Source organism: Suricata suricatta, chromosome 6 (assembly GCF_006229205.1).
Source record: "Suricata suricatta isolate VVHF042 chromosome 6, meerkat_22Aug2017_6uvM2_HiC, whole genome shotgun sequence".
In the NCBI taxonomy this organism is placed as follows: domain Eukaryota; kingdom Metazoa; phylum Chordata; class Mammalia; order Carnivora; family Herpestidae; genus Suricata; species Suricata suricatta.
In genome coordinates, this window is record NC_043705.1 from 30,818,443 (window position 1) to 30,842,339 (window position 23,897).

Consider the following 23,897-nt stretch of genomic DNA (forward strand, 5'->3'; position numbering starts at 1 on the left):
CTGAAATGTTTGCCAATGCCTGAGAGGGTCTCTGGCCTCTGAATCCTCCCATCCCCAAACTTTTCCTCCTCTCTGCTCATTGCTAGCATTTAGGATCATCATTCTTTTCTGGCTGGATCCCTAGCTGCCACTGCCTGCCCTGAGCCTAAGACCCACCCAAGAAAGCTCGGAGGCCCATTAACCTTTTTGTTTTGCTTTTGGTCACTTTCAGCTTGATAGGGCAAGATCATCTGAGGAAGCCAACTTTGTGCTTGGCATCTATAAGGATGAAATTGGGCCTTGTCTGTAATAGATAGCACCTAGAATGCCTAATAGCAGATAGTAAATGACACCCTAGTTTCATGGTTGTAGCAGTGGTCTCAGTTAAAAAAAAGTCACACAGACCTGGCTCAGATAAAGATACCTAGAAGGTCATTAAATTTAAGACTGGGGGTTGGGGTGTGTGGCTGGCTCAGTGCATAGAGCCTGTGACTCTTGTTAATGTCGGGTCATGAGTTAAAGCCTCACGTTGGGCATAGAGTTTAATTTAAAAAAAGGATTTGGGAGTTGACTCAGTTTAAAAATCATTTCTGGGGGCGCCAGGTGGCTCAGTCTAGTGAGCATCGGACTTTGGCTCAGGTCATGACCTCACAGTTTGAGTTCAAGCCCTGTATTGGGATCGCTGCTGTCAGCATGAAGCCTGCTCCTCCCTCATTAACTTTTTCTCTCTTTCTCAAAAATAAATAAAAAGCATTAAAACAAAACAAAACACCCTAGTTTCTGGCTTTCTTTCCCGGCCAGGAGAGCTCTTGAAACCATGGTGAATCTTCCTAAAACCTGGACTTTCTGCAAGAAGTATGGCAAGCAGCAGTCCCACAAAGCGTATACAGTACAAGAAAGGCAAAGATTCTCTGTAAGCCCAGGGAAAGCAGGGTTATGACAGGAAGCTGAGTGGTTATGGTGGGCAGATTAAGCTGATTTTCTGGAAAAAGGCTAAAACTACTAAGACAATTGTGCTGAGGCTTGAATGTGTTGAGCCCAATTGCAGATCTCAGAAAATGCTGGCTATTAAGGAATGTAAGCATTTTGAACTGGGAGGAAATAAGAGGGCCAAGTGATCCAATTCTAAGGTTTATATTTTGTCACATTATGAAGACAGTAACATCTTGAGGTTATGTTAAAAATAAATAAAATCAGTTTCTGCAGGGAAGCCTAACTGGTTGACTCAGTCAGTGGAACATAGGACTCTTGAACTCAGGGATGTGAGTTCAAGCCCCATTCTGGTTGCAGAATGGGGGTGCATCTGGGTGGCTCAATTGGTTAAACCTCCAACTTCCACTTGGGTCATGATCTTGCCGGGTCTGTGCCCCAACTGGGCTCCTGTGCTGACAGCTGGGAGCCTGGAGCTTGCTTTGAATTCTATGTCACCCTCTCTCTGACCTTCCCCTGCTCACACTGCCTCTCTCTCAAAACAAACATGGGATGCCTGGGTGGCTCAGTCGGTTAAGTGACTGACTTCAGCTCAGCTTATGATCTCGCGGTTTGTGGGTCTGAGCCCCGCATCAGGTTTTGTGCCACAGCTCAGAACCTTGAGCCTGTTTTAGGTTCTGTATCTCCCTCTCTCCACCCCTCCCTCACTCATACTGTCTCTCTGTCTCAAAAATAAACATTAAAAAAATTTTTTAATAAACATTAAGACTTATAAAAAAGTTTTCTAATTAAAATCAGAGTCTGCAAATATCACCAAGCCTTGTAGACATGAGCAAGGTCCTCTGGTTGTCCATATGGTGAGTGACCAGGACCCCCAACACCACCACATGGCAACTTTTCCATTCACACAGGACATACAGCTCTGAGGTCCTTCACCTCACATTCACCTCTTATTAAGGGGGTTGGGCATCAGCATATAAGATGTCTTAGAAGGCTTACCATTAGTTATGTGAGAAGCTTCTCTTCAGTCACAGGAGCTTGTGCTCCAGTGCCCCACCACAGAGTGCTCCCATCTTTATGGAGACTTTGGTAACCAGATTTTTCAGAATGTCAACCGTTGTGCCCATTTTCCTCCCCAGTAACTCCTTGCCAGCTGTGAGCAGTTGGTCTGGCCCACTGAGGGTATGCAGCCAAACTGCAGGAACTGGCAGGATGCTGTTCCTTTGGCCCCAAAGACCGTGAGCACAGAATGCAGCAGCTTAAGCGTGCGCTTGGGCTGCCTGCCGTCCAAAATCCCCGCATATCAAACTTTACGTGATTTGACTAAGGAGAGCAAAGACGACTGCGCCGTCTACCTGGCCCCCAAAAAGGGCCACGGTAACACGGAGAAGTACAACTTGAGGGTCAGGTCCCTGGGATCCATACAACCCACACCTGCAGCCCGCCGGGACTTTTCCGTCTCAGCACCACTTCCGGCTCCGCCCCCAAGGCGGAAACGGAATCTGGGCCACTCCTCCAGCCGTGTGGACGGGTTTTGGACTCAACTGCTGCCCTGTTGAGCTGCTCGGAATCCTCTTGCGCATGGACTGCACGTGTGAGGAGAGGCCTGCGGAGGATGGGAACGATGAGGAGGACCCGGACTCCACGGAAGCCCCGATCCGCATCCGGGACACTCCGGAAGACATAGTGCTGGAAGCCCCAGCCAGTGGGCTAGCGTTCCATCCGACCCGCGACCTCCTGGCGGCGGGGGACGTGGATGGGGACGTGTTCGTGTAAGTGCTGGGCAGGGTTGGGGGCTGCCGGATCTGGAAGCTTCCCAGGGATGGAGGTGGACGAGAGAAAATTGCAAGACTCATCTGGTCCTAGTCGTTCAATAGCATTTGGTTTTAAACCAGTTACCACACAAATCTCTTTAAGGACGTGGGAAGGTTAAGAAAAGAGAGTGGCTGCAGTGTCCAGACGAACCCCAGAGACAGTAGCAGGACGATAAAGGATTCAGGACACTGTTATTGTTCACTGGATTATTACATTGAGCCTGAAACAGGGTGGCCACCCATTTTGCTTCTTGCCTACTTTAATCTTTCAAAAACACAAACCCCGCCACCTCTCTTTCTTGATTAAAACCCTTCAGTGGTTTACCTTAGTTGTTAGGATTAAGTTCAGACTCCTTAATCTGTTCTTAGAGTCTTGACCCCCTGGCCCTCTCTCAATTTCCCCTTTACTGTGCTTATTCATCCTCTTACGTTTTTTAATGGATCTTAAATCCTCCGCTCCTTTGCATGTTATTCCTTCTTCTAGAAAACTCCTTTCCCCCTCACTTGTACCCACGATTCCTGAGTTCTCCACGTTTCTGCACTTGCCCTCCCTTCCCCAGACCACAGTAGATTACCCATTAGACGCTGCTGCGTTGGCACCAGATATCTTTCCCTCATAAACTTCCTAGTGGTTTGTAATCATACATCCATTTGTCTAATTATTTGAGTGCTTGTCTCCTCAGCTTAAAAAAAGTTTTTCAAACTTTTTTGGCCTCACCACACAGGAAAAATATTTCCTTATATTATGTGTGATGTATTCTGATATTTTCTGGTATTACATCATTATTGCAAGGACACATAAAATGCTGATTGCAGCTCATTGATGGGTCATGAGTGGAGTTTGAAAAACACTTTTGTAATCTGTAGTCCATTTCCTTATCTGTTATATCTCCTGCTTCTAGAGCCGGTAGGTGCTCAGTACGGGTTTGATTTTGAAGAAGAGGGCGGAAGCAGTGAAAAGCCACTGAACGTTTTAGCCAGAAGAGTTGTGCTGTCAGACTTACTTAACAAATTTAAACCTCAACTGCCTCATGAGCTTCAGTAACCTTGGATAAGTTAACTTCCATATTTTCATCTTCAAAAATAGGAATAATATTAGAGGCTTACCTCTAAGATATTGCAGGTTTGGCTCTAGACCTTTGCAATAAAACAAGTCATAGGAATTTTGGGGTTTCCCAGTGCATGTAAATTAAGTTTACATGACAGTGTAGTCTGTTACATGTGGATTAGCATTGTGTCTAAAAAGCAATATATATACCTTAATTAAAAAATACTTTATTGCTAAAAAATGCTAACCATTATATGAGTGAGTCATAATCACAGATCACAGATCGTGATAACAAATATCATGAAAAAGTTTGGAATTTTGCAAGAATTACCAAAATGTGACACAGACACTGAGTAAACAAATGCTATTGGAAAAATGGCATGGATAGACATGCATACTATACGTTTGTAAAAAATGCAGACCTTCAGTTTGTAAAAAATGCAGTATCTGTGAAGCACAGTGAAAGGAGGTATGCCCGTACCTACCATGCGGAGTGTCAGGTGTAGACCACAGCACCTGAGTTCAACAAATGTGGGTTCTTTTCTACTGCCATTCATACTTACTTCATGCCAGACACTTGGGAGTCCCCCTGGACCTCCACCTCACCCTCTTTGCGTCAGGTTTTTCTCCTCTTCCCTACTCCCAGCCACTGCCTTTTGGCAGGCTTCTGACTTCTCCCATGACGATTCCAAAGAGGTTCCTTTCCCCATAGGATTAAATTCATAATTCTGCTTGGCTTATGATCTCAAGTCCAGTCCAACCCATTTTTCCAGATTCAGTCATTCCACACTCCTGCCACTGGAACCCACCTCATTCCTTGTCTCTACCCTAGAAGAGACATTGACATGTGCCTTTAGTATCTGCCATGTGAACTATTTAACTCTTCATGACCCAACTCACATTGCAACCTTAGCTTTCCAGGACTCTAGTCTCAAGCTAGGCACTGGAATAGAGCAAACAATAAGCAGATACAGTTCTGCTCACCTCAGACTCACTGGCAAGCACTTAGTCGTGCTTTTTTGAAGATCTGCTCTGAGGTAGGCACTGGGGGATACACTGTGGAGAAGTATTTGCCTCAGAGCTGAGCTTCCAGGCTTGTACTTCTCTGCTCCACCTCCATTTTGATCCTACCTCCTTTTCATCATGTGGCCACAGTGTGCTGTAATTAGTTGTGACCTGGGTTACAAGAGCCTGGTCTTCTTGATTTTTACATTTCCACCTTCTAGGGCTGTTCTCACTTCATGCTCTCCATAGTGGTCCAGATCTAATGGGGTCAGTTTACAAAGAAGTTCTGAGCAAATATACTTTGAATTAACGTCTCTTGAATTAAAGATGGAACATTGGAAGCTCACTGAAAGTGGAAAAACGGGATGGTGAGCTCCTTGGGTTTGGTGGTGTGCAACTGTGAGTTCCTATGTAGGTAGAAGGTTGACTAGTCAGTCTTTATGTTCCATGCTGCCAGGATCTGGGGTCATTCACTCTCCTCCCCCTCCTCCCAGCTTTTCCTACTCCTGCCAAGAGGGAGAAACAAAGGAGCTCTGGTCTTCAGGTCACCACCTCAAATCCTGTCGAGCTGCGGTCTTTTCTGAAGATGGGCAGAGTGAGTACTGGGGAAGGCAGCCAGCAGTGCGGTGGCAAGGGATCAGTGGGCAGCACCATGACCTGGGCACTTGTTTTCCCCAGAACTCGTTACTGTCTCCAAGGACAAAGCCATCCACGTTCTAGATGTGGAGCAGGGCCGACTGGAAAGACGCATTTCCAAGGCTCATGGGTAAGGGGAGCTGAGTGTGTGTAGAGGTCAGGGTAAGGTGGTTGAGACCCTACTGGAACAAAAATGGCTCAAGAAGCTCTGTACCTCTAGTGCCCCCATCAACAGTCTCCTGCTGGTAGATGAGCATGTCCTGGCCACTGGGGATGACACAGGTGGCATCCGGCTCTGGGACCAGCGGAAGGAGGGCCCCTTAATGGATATGCGGCAGCATGAGGAGTATATTGCCGACATGGCTCTGGACCCAGCCAAGAAGCTGCTGCTGACAGCCAGGTACAGCCTCAAAGCTGCCTCCCCTTCCCTGTTAAATGTCTCTCCCCCTGGGAGCTTTTGCCAAGCCTGCTGCTGTGCTCTCTCTACAGTGGGGATGGCTGCCTTGGTGTCTTCAATATCAGGCGACGCCGGTTTGAACTGCTCTCAGAGCCTCAGTCTGGAGACCTGACCTCGGTCACTCTCATGAAAGTACAGCTTGGTATGCGGGTTTGGGATTATGCTAGTGATCTGGTCTGAGGAGTGTCACAGACATGTTTTTCTCTATTTCCTTACAGTATGGGAAGAAGGTGGCTTGTGGCTCCAGTGAAGGTACTATCTACCTCTTCAACTGGAATGGCTTTGGGGCCACAAGTGATCGGTTTGCCCTAAGAGCTGAGTCTATCGACTGCATGGTTCCAGTCACTGAGAGCCTGCTGTGCACTGGTTCCACCGATGGGATCATCAGGTGAGAAGCTAGACAGTCCTAAGGTCACAGGAGAGTCATGCCCAACCAGCCAGGACCCAACACTCTTTTCTCTCTGCCCAGGGCTGTCAATATCCTTCCCAACCGAGTGGTGGGCACTGTGGGCCAGCATGCTGGAGAGCCTGTGGAGAAGCTGGCCCTCTCGCACTGTGGCTGCTTCCTGGCCAGCAGCGGCCACGACCAGCGACTCAAGTTCTGGAACACGGCCCAGCTGCGCACTGTGGTGGTGGATGACTACCGCCGGCGGAAGAAAAAGGGAGGGCCGCTGCGGGCCCTAAGCAGCAAGGCCTGGAGCACAGATGACTTCTTTGCAGGACTGAGGGAGGAAGAGGACTCCACAGCTCAGAAGGAAGGGGAGGACAGTGAAGATGAAAGTGACTGAGGGGATGAATTGAATCTCTGGCTGGGTCCTCAGTGGGGAAGCCTTGGGGATACCAGAGAGGCCATTTATTTATAATACGCTTGTGCCATGCACAAAAATGCATAGCTGGAGGCTCAGGACCAAGGGCACCGAGGTAAGGAAGCACTTGCCCTTTGGCAGCTGCTCACTCTGTCAGTGTTTAGAAAAGCCCACAGCTGGGGCAAGACAGCACGGACACAGGTGTACGCGAACCAGGGGTTTAATATAAATACAACCAGCACAGAAAACCCAAATTCACACATACACCGTAACCATAATGTAAAATAGTGGGGACAAAAGGCAGATTTCTGACCCTCTGGCTCAGCCATACCCCAAATAAAATCAACAAAGATGGACAGATCAACAAAATGAGTGAGATTCATACTAAGCTCTGGGAGGAGGAGGAGGGTTTGTGTGTGCATCACACAGAATGGCCAAGAAATACCATGGGGCCAAAGGGGGATGGCAAGGCCCCTCACAACTTAGCCAAACCAGAGCTGTCCCAGGTGTGCCGGGGCCCAGCCCCACTGGGAGGCTGTGTCAGGTAGGGCAGAGCCCCTTTTCCCCTTTCAGATCAGATGGTGGCTGCCCAGGCCTGCTGGGCTGGGAAATGACACAGGCTCTGCCAACTCGTTCAGGCCGCCTGTGGAGAGGACAGGGTCACTGCCTAACCAAGGTACCTGCTTCAGCCCCAGGAGACCGTAAAAGACTGGCTCTAGAGTCACTCAGTGCCTCTAGTAGCCTTGCAGACACAGCGTTTTTAGCCACCTCATGCCCATTCTGCCCATCTGGGGCCAGCAAGACCCAGATGAGGCCACTGAAGGGCACTGGATGCCCAGGGATCACCACCTGGTACCAGAAGCGGTGCCAGCCAGCAGGGCCCGTGCCCAAACACTTGGTGAGGAACACAGGGCTGCCCAGCTTCATCCTCTGGCACAACAGCTGCAGGGCAGCCCGAGCCCCTTGGGACTCCAGCTTGTCCCTGGCAAGGGCCAACCGACTGCCCTCTGGCTGTTGGCACTGCAGGGAGGGGCCCATGAGCTGCTGGCGGAGTCGCTGCTTCAGATCCGGCTTGAGCCACTCCACGGCCACCTGCTCTCCACAGAGGCGTGATTGCCCTGCAGAAAAAAAGGCAGAGACAAGGGCCGGTCTAACCCCTGGATCCCACCCCCCACCCCCACCCTTCTCAACACAAGCCTGTTTCATTTCTAGCCTCCCCATTTCCTGGTAGTGTGACCTTGGGCAACTTCTCCGGGCTTCATTGTGTTTCTTTGTAAAGAGGGTATAGTAACTGCTAACTGCTATCCCCTAAGTTTCCTAGTTGGAGTGCTAGTTGGTGCAGGCTTTGTCTGCCTCATAACCATCACAATAGCTAACCTTTGCTGTGAATACTTGCCAAGAATCAGGGAATGTGCTAAGTGCCACCTAATTCTCAAAACAGCCTGAGGAAGGAAGCTCTATAGTAGATAAAAGGTAGACTCAGTAGGACTACCTTGGGCGAATCCATTTCTCTTCAAACTGTCTCTTTTCATATCTAAAGAGGAAGATCTGTGTTTCATTAGAATGCTGATTAAGTTACAGAATAATGCTTTAATATTACTGTAGATGGTAGCTGGTAGGTAGGTAGCGCTAACAAATTTTAAAATCTCAGATTAAATAGTATGAGGCCGGAGTCTTTACCCAACGATTTTGCTTTTTATACCCTCTATGCTGACGTGTGAAAGTGCATAAGTGCATGGCATAACGTGTTTGGCCCCATAGCGGCCTCCCGAAGTCTGGCTCCCATACCTTCCACTAGGGCTTTTTTGGCCATGGCGGCAGCGCGGTGCGAGGTGAACTTCAGCAGCGCAATTTGTGCGGGCGCAGGCCCAGGGCTGGGCATCAGCAGCGCCTCCTGCAGGCCGGGACCCAGAGGCTCCAGCGCGAGCAGCAACGCGCGGCGGCTCAGCCCCGGAGGCAGCCCGTCCACGCTCAGCTCGCACTTCTCAGTGCTGCGGCACACGAGCAGTGGGCAGGAGGGCCGCAGCGGGTGGTTGTGGAGTGTGGCGATGGCGGCCTGGGCGCCGCGCCGTGAGCTGTAGCGGGCGTAGGCGAAGCCACGGTTTAGGCCACTGAAAGTCATCATCAGGCGGAACTCGTAGAGGCGGCCCACGCGCTGGAACAGTGGGATCAGCTGGTGCTCGTACACGTCCTGGGGTAGCCGCCCGATAAACACTTCTGACCCGGCCGGCGGCGGGCTGCCCACCCAGCCTGGGGGAAAGGGGCACCGTCATCCTCTGGGATGGTTCCGGCTTCGAGCCCAGGAACCCAGCGTGAGAGGGGCTATGAGCAAACATCTGTGAAATGGGTCCAACACTCGCACCCCGAGTCGCCAGCATAACTAGGTGCCGAGCTAACAACGGGGCTGGCACAGAGTAGGTGCACCGTAAGACTGGCTCCCTCCCTCGATGGGGCGGGTGGGGAGAAAGCCACAGACAAGTTTTCTCAGCTGCTTGGAAGGGGTGCAACGGGTTAGAGGTTTCTGACTGCGAAGCCCGGGATAGGTTCCTCCCCCAGAGGGGGTGGGCCGGGACCGCCGAGGTTAGCGTAGAGCTGGCACTACCGTACCTGGGGGTGGCCCGCCATACTTCCTCTGCCCGTTCACCTGCACCAGGCGGATGCCCGTCTCCCTGACCCAAGCCTCCAACGCTGCCTTGTTCTCCGGATTCACCCTCTCACACCATAGCTGAAGGGGAAAAGGCAGGTTGGAACGGCGAATCGCCGCGCCCGCCGCCACCTCGCCAGTGGAGCTGCAGCCCAAGGAGCCCCACTCCCAACGCTGGCGGCGCTTGTCGACCCCGTCATGCCAACCACTTACCTCACACTCCCGCTTGGACTGCATGGTTCTCCTGCCGACTGCTCCGTACCCCCTTTATAACCTTCTCCCGGTCTGCCTCTGGAAGCTTCCCTACCCCTCCACCCCTCCAAGCTCCCATTGGCTCTGAGCACGACCCCGCCTCCCAAGGGGGTGGGGGTATCCACTGCACGTGCGCCACGGGACCCTCCGACCGTCAGGTGAAAGCTAGGAACCTTAGCGGTGGGTGTGCTGGCAGCCTCGCCTCCCAAGGAATGGGTGTGCGCCGGAGGCACCTTTCACCCTGGGGAAGAGCCCTTGGCGCCCACTGTAAGTCCTTCTCTCCCATTTTACACCGCTCAATTAGTGGAAAAGGGAGGCCCAAGCTCCCACAGGAAAGGCAGGGCTAGGCAATAGTGACACAGGCAGGCTCCAGTGGTCGAGTCATTTTATTGGACCTTTGATGATTGGTTGTGGAGTGCATTCCCTCCATCTGGTTAGGGTCCTGCAAGGGAGACCATCTTAGGCTCGGTCCCTGTAGTGCAGACTGAACTAAGCCCCCAGGGCCTCCTGTGAAAAATGGTTTAATACCTGACCATTTTTGTCTGTGATTACCAATAAAATAATCATAATAAAAAGTCTGTGTTCTGACCACCGTTCAGGTCTTCCTGCTGGAACAGAAGTGTGCAAAGCTGCTGATGTACAGATGCAGAGTTCTGTCAGCTTCAAATAGTGCCAGTCCCGCTTTCCCCTGATAGTGTGCTCAACTCAGCAGATGCAAAGGGGCTCGCTTGTTCTCCTTTTGATTTCTTCCACAAGGTCTTCTCTTCGGACATCCACCTGACCAGGATTAGGAAAAAGGTGGTATGAGCATCTTTGACTCCACTACTCCTGAGTGCCCACTCCTTCCTCTAGTCATCCGGCTCGGCTCCGCTGGCTCAGGAAGGGAGGCAAACACCTCAGGCAGACAGTGCTCCTTGGGGGAGACAGACATAGTACAGACGGAGATGGGACTGCTCCCCTACTGTGATGATAGTAACAGGTTAAGTCCATTCCAAGTAGGTACTAACGGGAATGCCAGGGTTTTGCTCGGGTCTTGAATGGGCATTGGGCTCCAAAATGGCATACCTTCCCCATCCCTGAGCCTTCCTGCCCACCTACCTACCTCTTCCCTGCTGGCCACTGAACGGAGCTTGATGACCCCGTCCTTGAGCTCCTGTTCACCAATGATGGCCACCAGTGGGATGCCTGCCTCCTCACAGTACTGCAGCTGGTTCAGCAACTTTGGGTTCTTCTTGTAGAGCAGCTCTGCCTGCAGGGGACCAGGGCAGATGATGAGAGCTGGCTTCTACTGTCTCAAGGACAACCTCCTTGGGGGCCCAAGTGCTCTTGGCTCTACTCCCAAGAAGTGGCTATGGATGAGCTTTTACTTAGTTTGTGCCCAGCACTCCCAATTTTGCTACCACCCTGGGGCTTGCCTTCTCTACCTTGATCCCAGCATCCCAGAGCTCCGAAACGAGTTTCAGTCTCTCCTCCAGCAGCCTCTTCTGTGCAGACGCCACAAGCACCTGTGTTTCTGTGGTCCGTACCTTTTCCTCCAAAGCCTGGGGAAGGGGCAGGTAAGATTCACAGAGCTGGGCCACCTTTTACAACACTTTTGAGGAGCAAACAGAACAGGCTGTTCGTTGTCAGGATTCTGAGAGACCAGGCCCAAATCTGGGAGCTCCACCATCACAGGGGCCCAGTCTTTTCTAGCACTTGGGCATAAGGTAGTGTTTAGAAGATGTAAAAAAGGAACTGACTGGCTTGTACATGATTTGCCAGAATAGATAATGTAGGGCAAGAGTAAAGGTAGCTTATGATTTGTCTCCTTTTAGAACCTTAAGGGTTCACAAGAACAATCACGCAGAAGTAACACTGTGAGCTCACCTAGTTCTAGTTCTCACTTACTATGTGCCCAGTCAAGAGACTGTCCCTCTTACACTTCGGCCACAGGGCCCACCTCAGGGTGTGAGGTCAGGGGAAAGGGAGAATGCTGCAGCTGCCCCTTGACTTTTCCTAGAAAACTATTTTCACAGTTCTTACATCAGATGCCTACTGGAACAGTGACCTCAACTGGGAAACATGGGTGGTTTCCAGTCCAGAGAAAAGGATGGGAGCAGTGGGAAGGTTACTGCCAGAGAAGGTAACTGGCAAGCAGCCAGTTAAGAATTGTAGCAAAGGAGTCCTTGAGGCCATGTGGGCCTTCCATTGACTCTAGGGGCCAGAGAGTCAAGATAGTCATCTAGGGGGATCCCAAGGTCTCAGGCACATGCTTACTACTTGGAGACAGTATCAGAGTGGTTACGAGCCAAGACTTTGGAGTCAGACTGCCTGGATTCAAACTGTGACTCTGCTACTTAAAAGTTTCACAACCTTGGGCAAATTATGATCTATAATGCTTTAGTTTCCTTGCCTAGAAAATGTAAATAATAAAAGCAGCTACTCCCAGAGGGCTGTGTAAGAACTTTGCTAGATAATGCATGAAAAGAACTAAGCACAGCGCCCAGGACAGAGTAGTAAAATATTAAGTGTTCTGTATTCTGAAGAACATCTGGATCTTTGGATATATCAGACATGACTCTTGACAGCCTTGAGGGAAGTAGGGACCCAGAGGAAAGAATGATCAGAGATCCATAAAACTGTCCTCCAATGGGGTGGGAGTGTGTGAAGGACAGCAACCACCTTTACTCCATCTTTTTGCAAAGATGCTCCTTGCCCCAAACAGTACCGCTTGCCCCCTTCAAGATCAAAGAAAATCGCTCATGTGCCACCAGCTGCCCAGACTGCCTCTACCCCCGCCCAGGACTTACCTCTAGCCTCTGCTCCACAATGGAGAAGATCCGCTCCACCCCAATGCTGAGCCCCACACATGGCACCTTGCGTCCTTTAGGGTCAAACATGCCCACGAGCCCATCATAGCGTCCTCCAGCAGCCACACTGCCCACACCCAGGGGCTCTTCCCCCGGCCGGACTGGGGTCTGTAGCAGCACCGCCTCATAGATCACCCCAGTATAGTAGTCCAGCCCTCGAGCAAGGCTGAGGTCGAAGGAGATCTATGGGGACAAGATCATGGTCAGTACCAGATGAGAATCGAGGATCTGAAACCCCAGAGCTCAGCTAAGGTGTCCACCCCCAACCTCACTTACCTTGTCAGCAATGCCAAACAGGGTCAAGTATTCAAACAGCAGTTTCAGGTCTCCCAGGCCCTCCAAGGCCTGTTTGTTTTGGGATAGTTTAGGATCCTGGAGTAGCTGTTCAACCAGGGATACCCCACCTGGGGAGAAATATTTGTAAGCCAGACTGACTGACAAGAGAAAAAAGGTAGGGATCTACCTTTTTGCCTGAACTACACAAGTATGCACACACACACACACACACACACAGAAGACTTGAGGGCCAGGTAGATGGCTTTTGGAGAGGCAGGGTTTGTGCTCACCATGCTGCTGGACATAGTCCCCAATGTGGTCAGCTACCTCAGGTGCGAGGCCCTTCTCTCCCACCATCTCATTTTTTACTTCCTCCCAGGATACCTAGACAGACAGAAACGAGTAAGGGACCCCTGGGTGGTTTCTCCACTGCAGAGTAAGTGTGGGCCCTCCTGAGGGGGCAGTTCTGGAGCAGAAGTTGCCTTTCAACTTACATTCTGGGGCTAATCTTCTGGTGAACAAAGGCAGCCTCCCCCCCCCCCATTGTTTTGCATTTCTCAGAGGTGATTGGGTCATTACCTTGTCCAGCTTGTCCACTGAGGAGCAGATGGTACGGAACTTGCTATCAGGAACACCACAGATGGCAAACATCCCATCTAGGATGCGCCGATCATTCACCTGCAGGGACCCAAGACACGGTGAGGAGAGAACCTCTTTATGTGACATGAACCTCAATAGTCTTGGTCACTTGGGGTACTAGTCTCTCTGCACAAGAATTTTCTATGAGAGGCTAGGCCCAACTCTGCCTTCCCAGACCCATTCAATTCTGACCTTGACCAGGAAGTCGCCTATGTGAAGTGAACTCAGGATCTCACACATGATCTTCAGGCACTCGGCATCAGGGATCATGGGATCAAATTGTCCAGCAATGTCAAAGTCCTGCAGGGAGAAAGGTAGCTATAGGTCCTCAGGGTTCAGGGATTTAACTTTTAACATTTTTCTTTATATTGAGAGAGAGACAGCATGAGCATGGAAGGGGAAGAGAGAGGGAGAGACACAGAATCTGAACTGTCAGGACAGAGCCCAATGTGGGGCTTGAACTCACAAACCGTGAGATCATGACCTGAACCGAAGTCGGACGCTTAACTGATTGAGCCACCCAAGTGCCCCTAAATGTTTATTTATTTTTGAGAGAGAGACAGAGCATGAGCGGAGTGGGAGGGAGGGTAGAGAGAGAGGGAGACACAAAATCTGTAGCAGGCTCCAGGCTCTGAGCTATCAGCACAGAACCCAAGGTAGGGCTCAAACTCACGAACTGTGAGATCATGGCCTGAGCTGAAGTTGAATGCTCAACTGTCTGAGCCACTCAGGTGCCCCCAGGGGTTTAACCTTCTTAAATTAGGGTTTGGAGGGGTAGTCCTGGGAGCTGTGCTCTCTCTCTGTGAAGGCCTGTTTGCACTCATGCACAGATCACCTTCTTCATTACCTTTCTGATCAGCAGCTCAGAGGAAACTCCCAGGATTCTTGAGTCTCTTACCAGTCTGGTTTCCTTTCCGTCTCCATTCCTTCATTATCTCACTCACTCACTTTGACTTATTTCCTCCTAACACTGTGGGAGGCTTTATATACGGCCTTAGTCCTTATTCATTTGCTCTATTTATTCAGAAGCTCTGCCCCCATTCTGGATGATAGAGTTCTACTCTTGACTTTGGCTTTCTTCATTCTGCTGAGTCTCTAGTTTAATTCCTATGTAAAATGGGGAGAATAATTCCTACTCTCTAAATGAAAATACTAAAGAAATCTAGGGGTTAGCATGATCTGGTACTTCCAGTTTGTGTGGTACACCATGAGGACTCAGCAGATTCCCCTAAACTGAAGGAGGACCAAGTTACCAACATCATGCCCCACATACTCACACACTGGTAGAATTCCCGGTATCGGCCACGGGTCATGGCTGGGTTATCGCGCCGATATACTTTTGCTATGTGGTAGCGTTTAATGTTGGTCAGTTTATTCATTGCCAAATATCGAGCAAAAGGAACCTGGGAACAGTTAAGGAGAAAACCCTCTCCTCCCACAGTGTGGCGGTTGATTATCACTACCAACAGAAGCGGGGTCTAATCTCTGTGTGAATAAAACCACCCCCTGTAAGATTAAGTGCATTTCTGAACTTCAGAAAGAATCAACTTTGTTAATACAAGGGGCAGCAGAAGTCTCAAAACAGATTAAGGTTCCTTTCTCCCCTGGGCTATGCTGAACATGGGAAGGGGTTGGGCAGATTGGCCAGAGAGGTCTCTATGGAGGATTTCTGAGCAGATGATTCTGTGACATAGCTCGGAGATAAAGGAAACATTCTGTTGGTCAACTAAGAACTTTGTCCACTGGACCAGTGAAGAGGTATTCTGGAGCCAAGGGATTAATCACTGAGTTGAAACTGGTTCCTGTCATAAAGCGGAGGTCTCACTCAGGATTTCTGTTTAGCCAAAATCCCATTCCTGGTTTAAAGAAATAACTTCTCTGATCACACAAGTATCATATTTAATCCTATCTATGTCTAGCTATCCCTACACCTGAGGTTAGAAATAGCCCCAGCCTAACGTGAACCAACTGATCCAAAGTACCAAGAGCCCAGGTTTAGAAAGATACAGTGAGGTCATAGCGAAGGGACAACAGCTCTCCACCCTGGTCCTTCAGGTCATAGATGAGCTTAGAGTCTTCTCCATACTTTCCAGTCAGTGTTTCCTAGAGAAAATGTACAGAAATGTGGTCACAATGAGAAATCTAACAAATTTATTTTTATTTTTAATTTTTTTAGAGAGTGTGAGCAGGGGAAAGCAGCAAGAGAGAGGAGGAAACTTTTTCTTTTTTTTTTTTTGTGAGAGAGAGCAAGAGAGCATGAGTGTGGTTGGGGCTAAGAGAGGGAGAGAGAGCTCCAAGCAGGCTCTGTGTTGTTAGTGCAGAGCCCAACACAGGGCTCAAACTCACGAACTACACAATCATGCCCTAAGATGAGATCAAGAGTTGGATGCTTAACCAACTGAGCAAGTCACGTGCTGAGAGAGAGGGAGAGAGAAAATCTTTAGCAGACTCCATGTTCAGCACAGAGCTGAGCACAGGGCCCAACATGGGGCTAAAACTCATGAACCTCAAGATCATGAAATGACCCAAAATCAAGAATTGGACACTCAACCTATTGAGCCACCCAGGTGCCACAAATCTAATAATTTAAAAAGAAGTTTTAAAACAAAAACTCACCATCCTAACATGACGGATTTCAGTTTGTCTGTACTTCTTATGCTCTCTATCCCACTGCTTATGTATTTGATGTTAATTATAATCAATAGGAAATACCAATTTCATTTTCTGCTTATCACATTTCCATTTTGTGAAACAGCTCAAGGTTTTTTTTTTAATGTTTATTTACTTTTGAGAGAGAGAGAGAGGAAGACTAAGAGCATGACTAGAGGAGAGGCAGAGAGAGAGGAGCAGAGGATCCCAAGCAGGCTCCAGCAATCCTGATGCAGAGCTCAAACCCGTGAACCATAAAATCATGACCTGAGCTAAAGCTGGATGCTCAACCAACTGAGCCACCCAGGCTCTCCTGTATTTGTTTTTAAAAGCTACATAATACTTCAGTGAGAAGCAGCTCTGTATTTCCTTCCTTTCTAGTGTTCTACTATTAGTTCTTCAGGTTATTCCAACTAAAAAAAAGTTCCCTAATATTTCAATAAATATACTTCAGTATATAGTTTTTTCTTTTGAATATGTAGTTTTTTGAGTATTAACTCCTAAGAGTGGGTTAGTAGATCAACAACTATTTTTATGATACCTGAAGTTTGAACAATGTCAAAAGGCAAAACTGAAATACTTCCTGCCATGTGATGCCTTCAATAAGGTGATAACATATTTCACCTACCAGAATGGCAAAGTTTTAAAAGCCTGGAAATCCCTAGTGTATAGAAATAGAAACACTCATGCAGTGATTGGTGTTAGGGGCTGAACTGTGTCCTCTTCAAAATTCATATACTGAAATCCTATCTCCCAGTAACCTCAGAATGTGACTTTACTTAGAGACAGGGTCTTTGAAGAAGCAGTTAGGCTAAAATGATGGCATTAGAGTAAGCCCTAATCCAATATAACTAATGTCCTTATAAAAAGAGGAAAATTGGACATAGAGGGAGGATGATATAGATGACACCATCTACAAATCAAGGAGTAAGGCCTAAAACAGATTCTTCCCACCTGACCCTCAGAAAGAACCAACTCAGGGTGCCTGGGTGGCTCAGTCGGTTAAGTGTCCGGCTTTGGCTCAGGTCAGATCTCATGGTTCGTGGGTTCGAGCCCCGCGTTGGGCTCTGTGCTGACAGCTAGCTCAGAGCCTGGAGCCTGTTTCAGATTCTGTATCTCCCTCTCTCTCTGACCTTCCCCTGCTCGCACTGTCTCTCTGTCTCTCAAAAATAAATAAAAAGCATTTAAAAAAAAAAAAGAAAGAACCAACTCTGTGGACATCTTATCTTGGACTTCTGGCCTCCCGACAAATGTGTTAAACCACCCACTCTATGGTACTTTATTATGGCAGCCCTAGCAAACAAATACAATTAGTAAACATAAATGAGTACAACTTTTTGATGTGGCAATTCCATTTCTATCAATTTGCCCTGCAGATGAATGCCCACCAGTACCAGACATTGTTCTAAGCACTGAATACACATCAGTGAACTAGACAAAGGAAATCTGTCCCCGCATGGTCTTCCATACTAAGGAGAAGAGGTGGACAGTACACTAATGCAAAGAAAAGAACAGAGAATTTCAGTTAGTGATAGATGTTCTAATACAGGTCCATGTGGTAGATAAGGGCTACTTTAGACAAGATAGTTGGAAAGGACTATTTGAAAAATGGCATTTGAGTTGAGATCTGAAATTAAAATCTTTCATCTCCCATCTGAAATTAAAGTCAAAGAGCTAGGGGAAAGGGAGTTCCAGAAAAGGGAAGAACACGTACAAAGGCCCTGAGATAGAAACATATTTAGAATGTTGCAGGAATAGAAAGAAGACCCGAGTAGCATAGTAGCCAAGGGGAAGAACAGCAAGAGAAAAAATGGGCAAGGTAGGCAAATGGCCGGATCATGTAGGGCCTTGTAAGCAGGAATAGACTTTGGATTTTGTAATAAATGTAATGGGAGTCACTGGGTTTTAAGCAGAAAATGGTACAATCTTTTAAGTTTATTTCTTTATTTTTGAGAGAGAGGCAGAGAGAAACAGATACACAGACTGCATGCAAGGAGGAGGGGCAGAGAGAAAGGGAAAGAATCCCAAGTATGATGGAGTCCGGCTCAGGGTTCAAACCCACAAACTGTGAGAACATGACCTGAGCCAAAATCAAGAGTCAGGTGCTTAATTAACTTAGCCACTCAGGCACCTCGCAATCTGTTTTTTTTTTAATAGTAAAGAACTAGAAACAATCTCAGGGTCCATTAACAGACTAGTTGCATATTTATACTTCATTATGTATGGTTTGCATGGTATTTCAAAACATCTCAAGTAGAGGTAGCAGGGAATTCACTGTAGACAGGAGCATAACAACTTCCACTAAAGAGAAGGGCTCTTTTTTCTAAGGCACCAGCCATTTGCCAAGGTAAATAAAAGCAGGGCCTCTCCTTCCAGGCCAGGCCTGTCCCCTTTCTCACTGGAGAAAATACTGGTCTTTGTCCACAACAGGAGAGACACCCTTGGGCCCTCACTCTCTTGTTTTCTTCTTTATTGTCAGTACATCCACTCTCCCACCACGCAGTTATTGCTCACCCATCCCTCACCTTCAGTTCAAACACAGGTGTATCAATTACTTCTGCACCATGACGCTTGAAGCAGCTGATGATTACATCGAACACCTTCTCCCGAACAGCCATCTGCCGGGGACTGTAGTCTCTTGTACCCTTGGGAATCCAAATCAGCCAAAGATCGGGGATGGGATTTAAAAACAAACAGAGAATATTAAGGTCTAGAAATATAAAAACATGACCTCAATGATGACGAATGCAAACAATGACCCACTCAAACTTAGATCTTCCTATAGGCTACTGAGTTATAAAGCAAGCACAAACAATTCCCTATTGATTATCAATTATCTAAATTCCATCTGCTTCTTAGCTTGGTCCTATTTTCTAGAATTCTCAGAACACTAATTTTCTGACAAGTTTTCCTAAAACCTTTTTTTATGTGATACCAGAACATTTCTCTGCCTAATAGAAAATACCTACCTGATGACAGGTATATAACCAAAGAAACTGGCTTAGCTAGTTAAATTTCAAATTTTATAAGTAACGTTTTCCCCCAACATAACTTAAAAAAAATTCTAATAAGTATTATTTGTTCTCTAATTTGTTTCTAGTAGCCCTTTGACATAGGCAGGGCAAATACCTATTATCAACGAATTACAGGATATTGAGAAGTTAAATCATTACAGCAGTTCTGTGGCAGTCAGGATTAGAATGATATTCTTTTAGATCAGAACTTCTAGTCTGGGCGACTATACCCTATTCTCAAGTCTTTGGTCTTAGGACCTCTTTAAACTCCTACCATTTATTTGGGACCCCAAAGTGGATTATATCTATCAATGTTTATCATATTAGAAATTAAAACTATGAGGGTAGCCTGGGTAGTTCAGTCGGTTAAGTGTCTGACTTTGGCTCAGGTCATGATCTTGCAGTTCATGAGTTTGAAGCCCCGAGTCTGGCTCTGTGCTGACTGCTCGAAGCTGGAGCCTGCTTCGGAATCTCTGTCTCCTTCTTTCTCTTTCCCTCCCCTGTTCACGGTCTGCCTCTCTCTCTCTCTCAAAAAAACAAATAAACATGAACAGAAAAAAAATTTTTTTTTTAGGAAAATGTGACTACTTTCCAAAACAAAGCAAAAAATTGGTGAAAAGGGTAGTATGATTCACATTTTTTGCAAATCTTTAGGTTTGGCTTAAACGAAGACAACTGTATTTTTTTTTAAGTCTTTATTTTGAAAGAGACAGAGAATGAGCAGGGGAAGGCAGAGAGAGGTAGACAGAATCAGAAGCAGGCCCTAGGCTCTGAGCTGTCAGCACAGAGCCCAACGCGGGGCTTGAACCCATGGACTGTGAGATCATGACCTGAGCCAAAGTCAGACACCCAACTGACTGAGCCACCCAGACACCCCACCTGTATTCTTATACATACTTTGTGCATTTAATTCTGTAGTGATATGTGGTTCTGGTTGTATAAAGAAAATCTAGTCTTACAAAGATGTGTAACTGCAAAAGAAGGAATATTTTAATAAACTCTTCATCTAACTGTAGGCATTCTTCTTAAACTATACTAAAATCCAACAAATGGTGCTTTCTTAAAGATTGGTTGCAATGGGGAATCTGAAACTTCATCAATAAACTTTTCATACTGTTACATTAAAATCATTACTTATATGTAGTACCCAGAATTCATTGAGACAGAAGGTAGAAAGTGGTTACCTGGGGCTAAAGGAAGGCTAGCGTGGAGAGTTCCTGCTTAATGGCACGGAATGTCAGGATGGGATGATGAAAAGATTCTGGGGATGAACAGTGGTGACAGCTGCACAACAATGTGAACCTATTAACGCCACTGCACTTGAAAGTGGTTAAAATGGCAAATTGTATGTTACATATATTTTGCCATAATTAAAAAAAAATATCTACTGCCCCATGTTATACTTTAAATGGATCTTTTACCCATGTAACATCATACATTGGTTATGCGGAAAATATTGGTTTATTGATAAATTATACCGATCTTCCAGATGTTTATACACTGCATTATACAATATCAGAAAACACATTTGTTAATATCAACACAGTCTCAAGAGGAAAGTCTTTAACTACTATAGTGGGAAACTCATGGTGGAAGATACAAGTTTCCTTAAATCCTAACTTTCACTTGAGTGCTTGAATTTTATCACTGGTACAAATATGGTCATATATTTTCCTTGAGTTGACAAAGCTCACTTCTTTCATTTTCGTGTTTAAAACAAAAGTTTGTCTTTCAGTTTTCCTTTCAAATAAAAAGGTGTTCTGTGATAAAAGTAGCTAGTTCAGCTTACAACTCATACAAGGGTGTAAGTGCTTTTCCTACTTTGGAATGTAGAAGTACCTTATGCATACTTTCCATTTCATCATACAGAATACTAAAAAACGAGTATACTCAAGGGTTGAAATTCAATAAAATGAGTAACTTCTATTGTTTTATCAAGGACGTTCCTAAGTAAAACTAATTTTTATTTCCTGCGGGTGCATGAAAATAGAGAACAAGTTGGCTGTTAGTACAGGGTAGTGCCATGTCTTGTTTTGTGTTAAGACACCAGCAGTTCTACTCACCATTGCTTTTGCATTTTCATAGCAAATGAGGTGACAAAAGCAAATAACATTTCAGTATTACCCTAAGAATAGTTGTGACCACGGGCACCTGGGGGGCTCAGTCAGTTAAGTTCAGCTCAGGTCATGATCTTGTGGTTCATGAGTCCAAACCCCATACTGGGCTCTGTGCTGACAGCTCAGAGCCTGGAGCCTGCTTCAGATTCTGTGTCTCTCTCTCTCTCTCTCTCTCTGCCCCTTCCCTGCCCATGTTCTGTCTGTCTGTCTCTCTCTCAAAAATAAATAAACATTAAAAAAAATTTTTTAGATAATTCTGGTCACAAAAACCTCTTGAAAGAGTCCTGTCCCCATGATACTGAATTTTCTATTAATAGAAATTACACTTCAGTGTGTTTCAACAAACTAAAGTGGATATTAACTCTCCAATATAGTCTCACTTTCTTTTAAAAGAGTATAGACATTTTCAAACACGTATTATAGAGAATAGTATAATAGACAACCGTGTATCTCTTACTCAGCTTCAATAATCATTAGCATCTGTTATTTTTATTTTATCTAAGCTCCAATATTTTCTTTTCTGGAGTATTTTAAAGTAAATCCAGACATCATACCAGTTTGTCCATAAGTATTTCAGTATGCTTCTCTAATGCACAAGGTTAAAAAAAAAAAAGGCAAAACACTACCTTTATTAAACCAAAAAAACAAAGAGCAACCCTTTAATATTATCTAATACTCAAGCTATGTTTAATTTTCTCCAATTGCCTAAAGAATATTGTTTTTATGATTGGCTTGTTCAAATGAGATTCTAAATGAAGTCCATGCATTGTGTTTGTTGTCTCTTGTCTAATTTTTTTTAAAAAAGGTCATTTATTGAGAAAATTGAAACACTTGTCTTAAAGAACTTTTCATTTTCTAGATATTATTAACAATATATTCAATGTGTCACCACCAGGAAGCCCCCACACCTCTCCCCCCACCACCAGGAAGCCCCCACACCTCTTCCCCCACCACCACTTAACATATTCCTCCATTTCACTTATTTCTGGTAAACTGGTAGTTAGGTCAGAAGACCTGATTAGATTTAGGTTCAATTTTTCTTGGCAAGAATACTTCATAGGTGGTGCTACGTACTGCTTATTGCATCACATCTTATTGTTGTGATGCAGTTGGCACACTGCTTATTGCCAACATAATGTCTGGCTGTCCTACTTTTAGTGATGTTAAGCCTGAAGTTGGGTTTAAGTGACACCAGCCTGATCAATCACAAATTCCCCATTAATCTTTTCACCATATAGTATGGATAATTATTGATAATCCCTGCTTTGTGATTTTACATTGTCTCTTTAACCTCTGAAACTAGTTGTGTGTGGAAAGGAATAGCTCAATGAATTGAGGAGCCCAAAGAATTAGCCTTAAAAGGTGACACCTCAACATAAGGAAGAGCCCCCTCTTTTGGAATCCAATTTCACACACATTTATTAAATATCTATTCAGTTCCAGACATCTAGTCTCAGCTTCTCAGAGTAAATAAACCATGTGAATAACTAAAAGACAGTAAGAAATGCAATAATAGAGGTATATAAGAAGTACCAAAGGAACCCAGATGAAATGGTAATTGTGTTTACAGAACTTACACAGAGTGGCCTCTGAACTGAAATCCTTAAAGCTGGGCTAGTAATCCCTAGCCTCATTCCAGTCCACTCTACTCTCTCTCAATTTGGTTCTACTCACATACAGGTATTTTTCTAGTTCCTGGAAACTACCAGGGATCTTTTCTCCTTCAGGATTTCCATACTCCTCTGGCTACCTACCATTTATGTGTCATGTCAGTGAGTATATCACTTCTTCAGGGAGGCTTCTTCAGATTCTAGTTCTCTCTTATTTCTCTCAGAGAATTGTTATTTCTTGTTATCATTTATTATAATTTATAATTACATATTCAAGAGTGGGATTATTTGTCCTAAGTCTGTTTCCTTCATAAGGAAGCTCCATGAGGGCAGGCTATTTGGTCACCAGGGTATATGCTCACTGCTTCCTACAGTGCTAGGCACATAGTAAGCACTCAATAAATATTTGCTGAATGAAAGAAGGAGTAGCAGTAGCTGGCATACTCCCTAAGCAACCAGCTGACCTAGTTTCTGCCATCACTTTGCTATCCCAGAATGACTCAGGCTCCAATTCAGCCCACCGCCCAGAGCAACTGTTCAGGGAAACAAGCACATCCACCATTGGGAGTGGAATTAAGGGGTCCTCTCAGAGGCTCTCCAAAGGAATTATATGTACCTTGGGGGTCTTGAGCACAAACTTCTGTTTCCCTTCATCAGGGCCCAGCTGTGCCTTCAGTTTTAGTAGTTTTGCCACTTCCTCTTCGATCTGTGGAGGTAAAGTAGGTGCTGGTCTATCACTCTGACACTCCCTTCCCTCTTCAGCCATTCATTCATGAAGTATCCCTCCCTCATCAGAATCTGGGGAAGATCTCGCTCTCCAGGCCCAGCTTTGCTTCTCTTGTTCTACCCGGGCCACCTCGCCAACCAGGTCCTGCTCCTCCCCACCGGTCCGGTCCCTCTTCCCACATCTTTTTCCTCTATGCAGACCACCCTGGCCCTACTTTGGCTTCTCCCCTGCCACCTGGGTCGCACCTGCTCAGCGCTGGCCTTCTGCTGCTTGAGGCCCCGCACGCGCTCTCCCTGAAGTCGCACTAGCTCCTCCAGTGCTGCACGTTCTGCCATACTTCTGCCAGCTAGCTTTGACGGTTCTCTGGTCCCGGTGCTTGCCGCAGCCTGCACTCTGATAACTTCCGGCTATCGAGTCACCGGCCGACACGCCTAGAGAGCCTCCT

The 23,897-nt window shown here is 46.5% G+C and overlaps 3 protein-coding genes and 1 pseudogene across 4 annotated transcripts; 2 read left to right on the forward strand and 2 right to left on the reverse strand.

Annotated features, from left to right (window-relative positions):
* Positions 1-796: 796 nt before the first annotated feature.
* LOC115293921 lies at positions 797-1,108 on the forward strand (annotated as a pseudogene).
* A 1,307-nt stretch (positions 1,109-2,415) lies between these two features.
* Positions 2,416-7,044, forward strand: WDR55 (WD repeat domain 55). The gene is made up of 7 exons (XM_029942084.1): positions 2,416-2,681; positions 5,271-5,371; positions 5,455-5,542; positions 5,633-5,812; positions 5,902-6,001; positions 6,088-6,257; positions 6,339-7,044. The coding sequence occupies exons 1-7, from the start codon at positions 2,491-2,493 to the stop codon at positions 6,655-6,657; spliced, it is 1,149 nt and encodes a 382-aa protein (XP_029797944.1). The 5' UTR covers positions 2,416-2,490; the 3' UTR covers positions 6,658-7,044.
* DND1 (DND microRNA-mediated repression inhibitor 1) lies at positions 6,880-9,872 on the reverse strand. Of its 2 annotated transcripts, XM_029942083.1 has the most exons (4): positions 9,533-9,872; positions 9,283-9,400; positions 8,464-8,925; positions 6,880-7,793 (listed from the first exon to the last, which is right to left on the reverse strand). In XM_029942083.1, exons 1-4 carry the CDS (start codon positions 9,554-9,556, stop codon positions 7,336-7,338), a joined length of 1,062 nt encoding a protein of 353 aa, XP_029797943.1. In that variant the 5' UTR covers positions 9,557-9,872; the 3' UTR covers positions 6,880-7,335. The 2 variants fall into 2 exon arrangements, with proteins under 2 accessions (XP_029797943.1, XP_029797942.1); XM_029942082.1 differs by having other exon boundaries at positions 9,283-9,872.
* A 67-nt stretch (positions 9,873-9,939) lies between these two features.
* HARS (histidyl-tRNA synthetase) lies at positions 9,940-23,862 on the reverse strand. The gene is made up of 13 exons (XM_029942077.1): positions 23,698-23,862; positions 23,342-23,431; positions 18,510-18,629; positions 15,343-15,438; positions 14,613-14,738; positions 13,528-13,635; positions 13,276-13,374; positions 12,987-13,080; positions 12,697-12,824; positions 12,361-12,603; positions 10,996-11,112; positions 10,674-10,820; positions 9,940-10,348 (listed from the first exon to the last, which is right to left on the reverse strand). The coding sequence occupies exons 1-13, from the start codon at positions 23,785-23,787 to the stop codon at positions 10,277-10,279; spliced, it is 1,530 nt and encodes a 509-aa protein (XP_029797937.1). The 5' UTR covers positions 23,788-23,862; the 3' UTR covers positions 9,940-10,276.
* Between the last annotated feature and the right edge of the window lie 35 nt (positions 23,863-23,897).

What these genes read in the sequence shown, in the direction of transcription:
- WDR55 (XM_029942084.1), top strand. Translation starts at nt 2,491, where the DNA reads ATGGACTGCACGTGTGAGGAGAGGCCTGCGGAGGATGGGAACGATGAG. An exon ending in GTGGATGGGGACGTGTTCGT is followed by an intron (nt 2,682 to 5,270) that starts GTAAGTGCTGGG and finishes CCCTCCTCCCAG; the next exon opens with CTTTTCCTACTCCTGCCAAG. An exon ending in TCCACCGATGGGATCATCAG is followed by an intron (nt 6,258 to 6,338) that starts GTGAGAAGCTAG and finishes CTCTCTGCCCAG; the next exon opens with GGCTGTCAATATCCTTCCCA.
- DND1 (XM_029942082.1), bottom strand. Translation starts at nt 9,556, where the DNA reads ATGCAGTCCAAGCGGGAGTGTGAGGTAAGTGGTTGGCATGACGGGGTC. An exon ending in GTATGGCGGGCCACCCCCAG is followed by an intron (nt 8,926 to 9,282) that starts GTACGGTAGTGC and finishes CCTTTCCCCCAG; the next exon opens with GCTGGGTGGGCAGCCCGCCG. An exon ending in CAAAAAAGCCCTAGTGGAAG is followed by an intron (nt 7,794 to 8,463) that starts GTATGGGAGCCA and finishes TTTTTTCTGCAG; the next exon opens with GGCAATCACGCCTCTGTGGA.
- HARS (XM_029942077.1), bottom strand. Translation starts at nt 23,787, where the DNA reads ATGGCAGAACGTGCAGCACTGGAGGAGCTAGTGCGACTTCAGGGAGAG. An exon ending in AGAAGGCCAGCGCTGAGCAG is followed by an intron (nt 23,432 to 23,697) that starts GTGCGACCCAGG and finishes TTACCTCCACAG; the next exon opens with ATCGAAGAGGAAGTGGCAAA. An exon ending in TAGGCGACTTCCTGGTCAAG is followed by an intron (nt 13,375 to 13,527) that starts GTCAGAATTGAA and finishes GGGTCCCTGCAG; the next exon opens with GTGAATGATCGGCGCATCCT.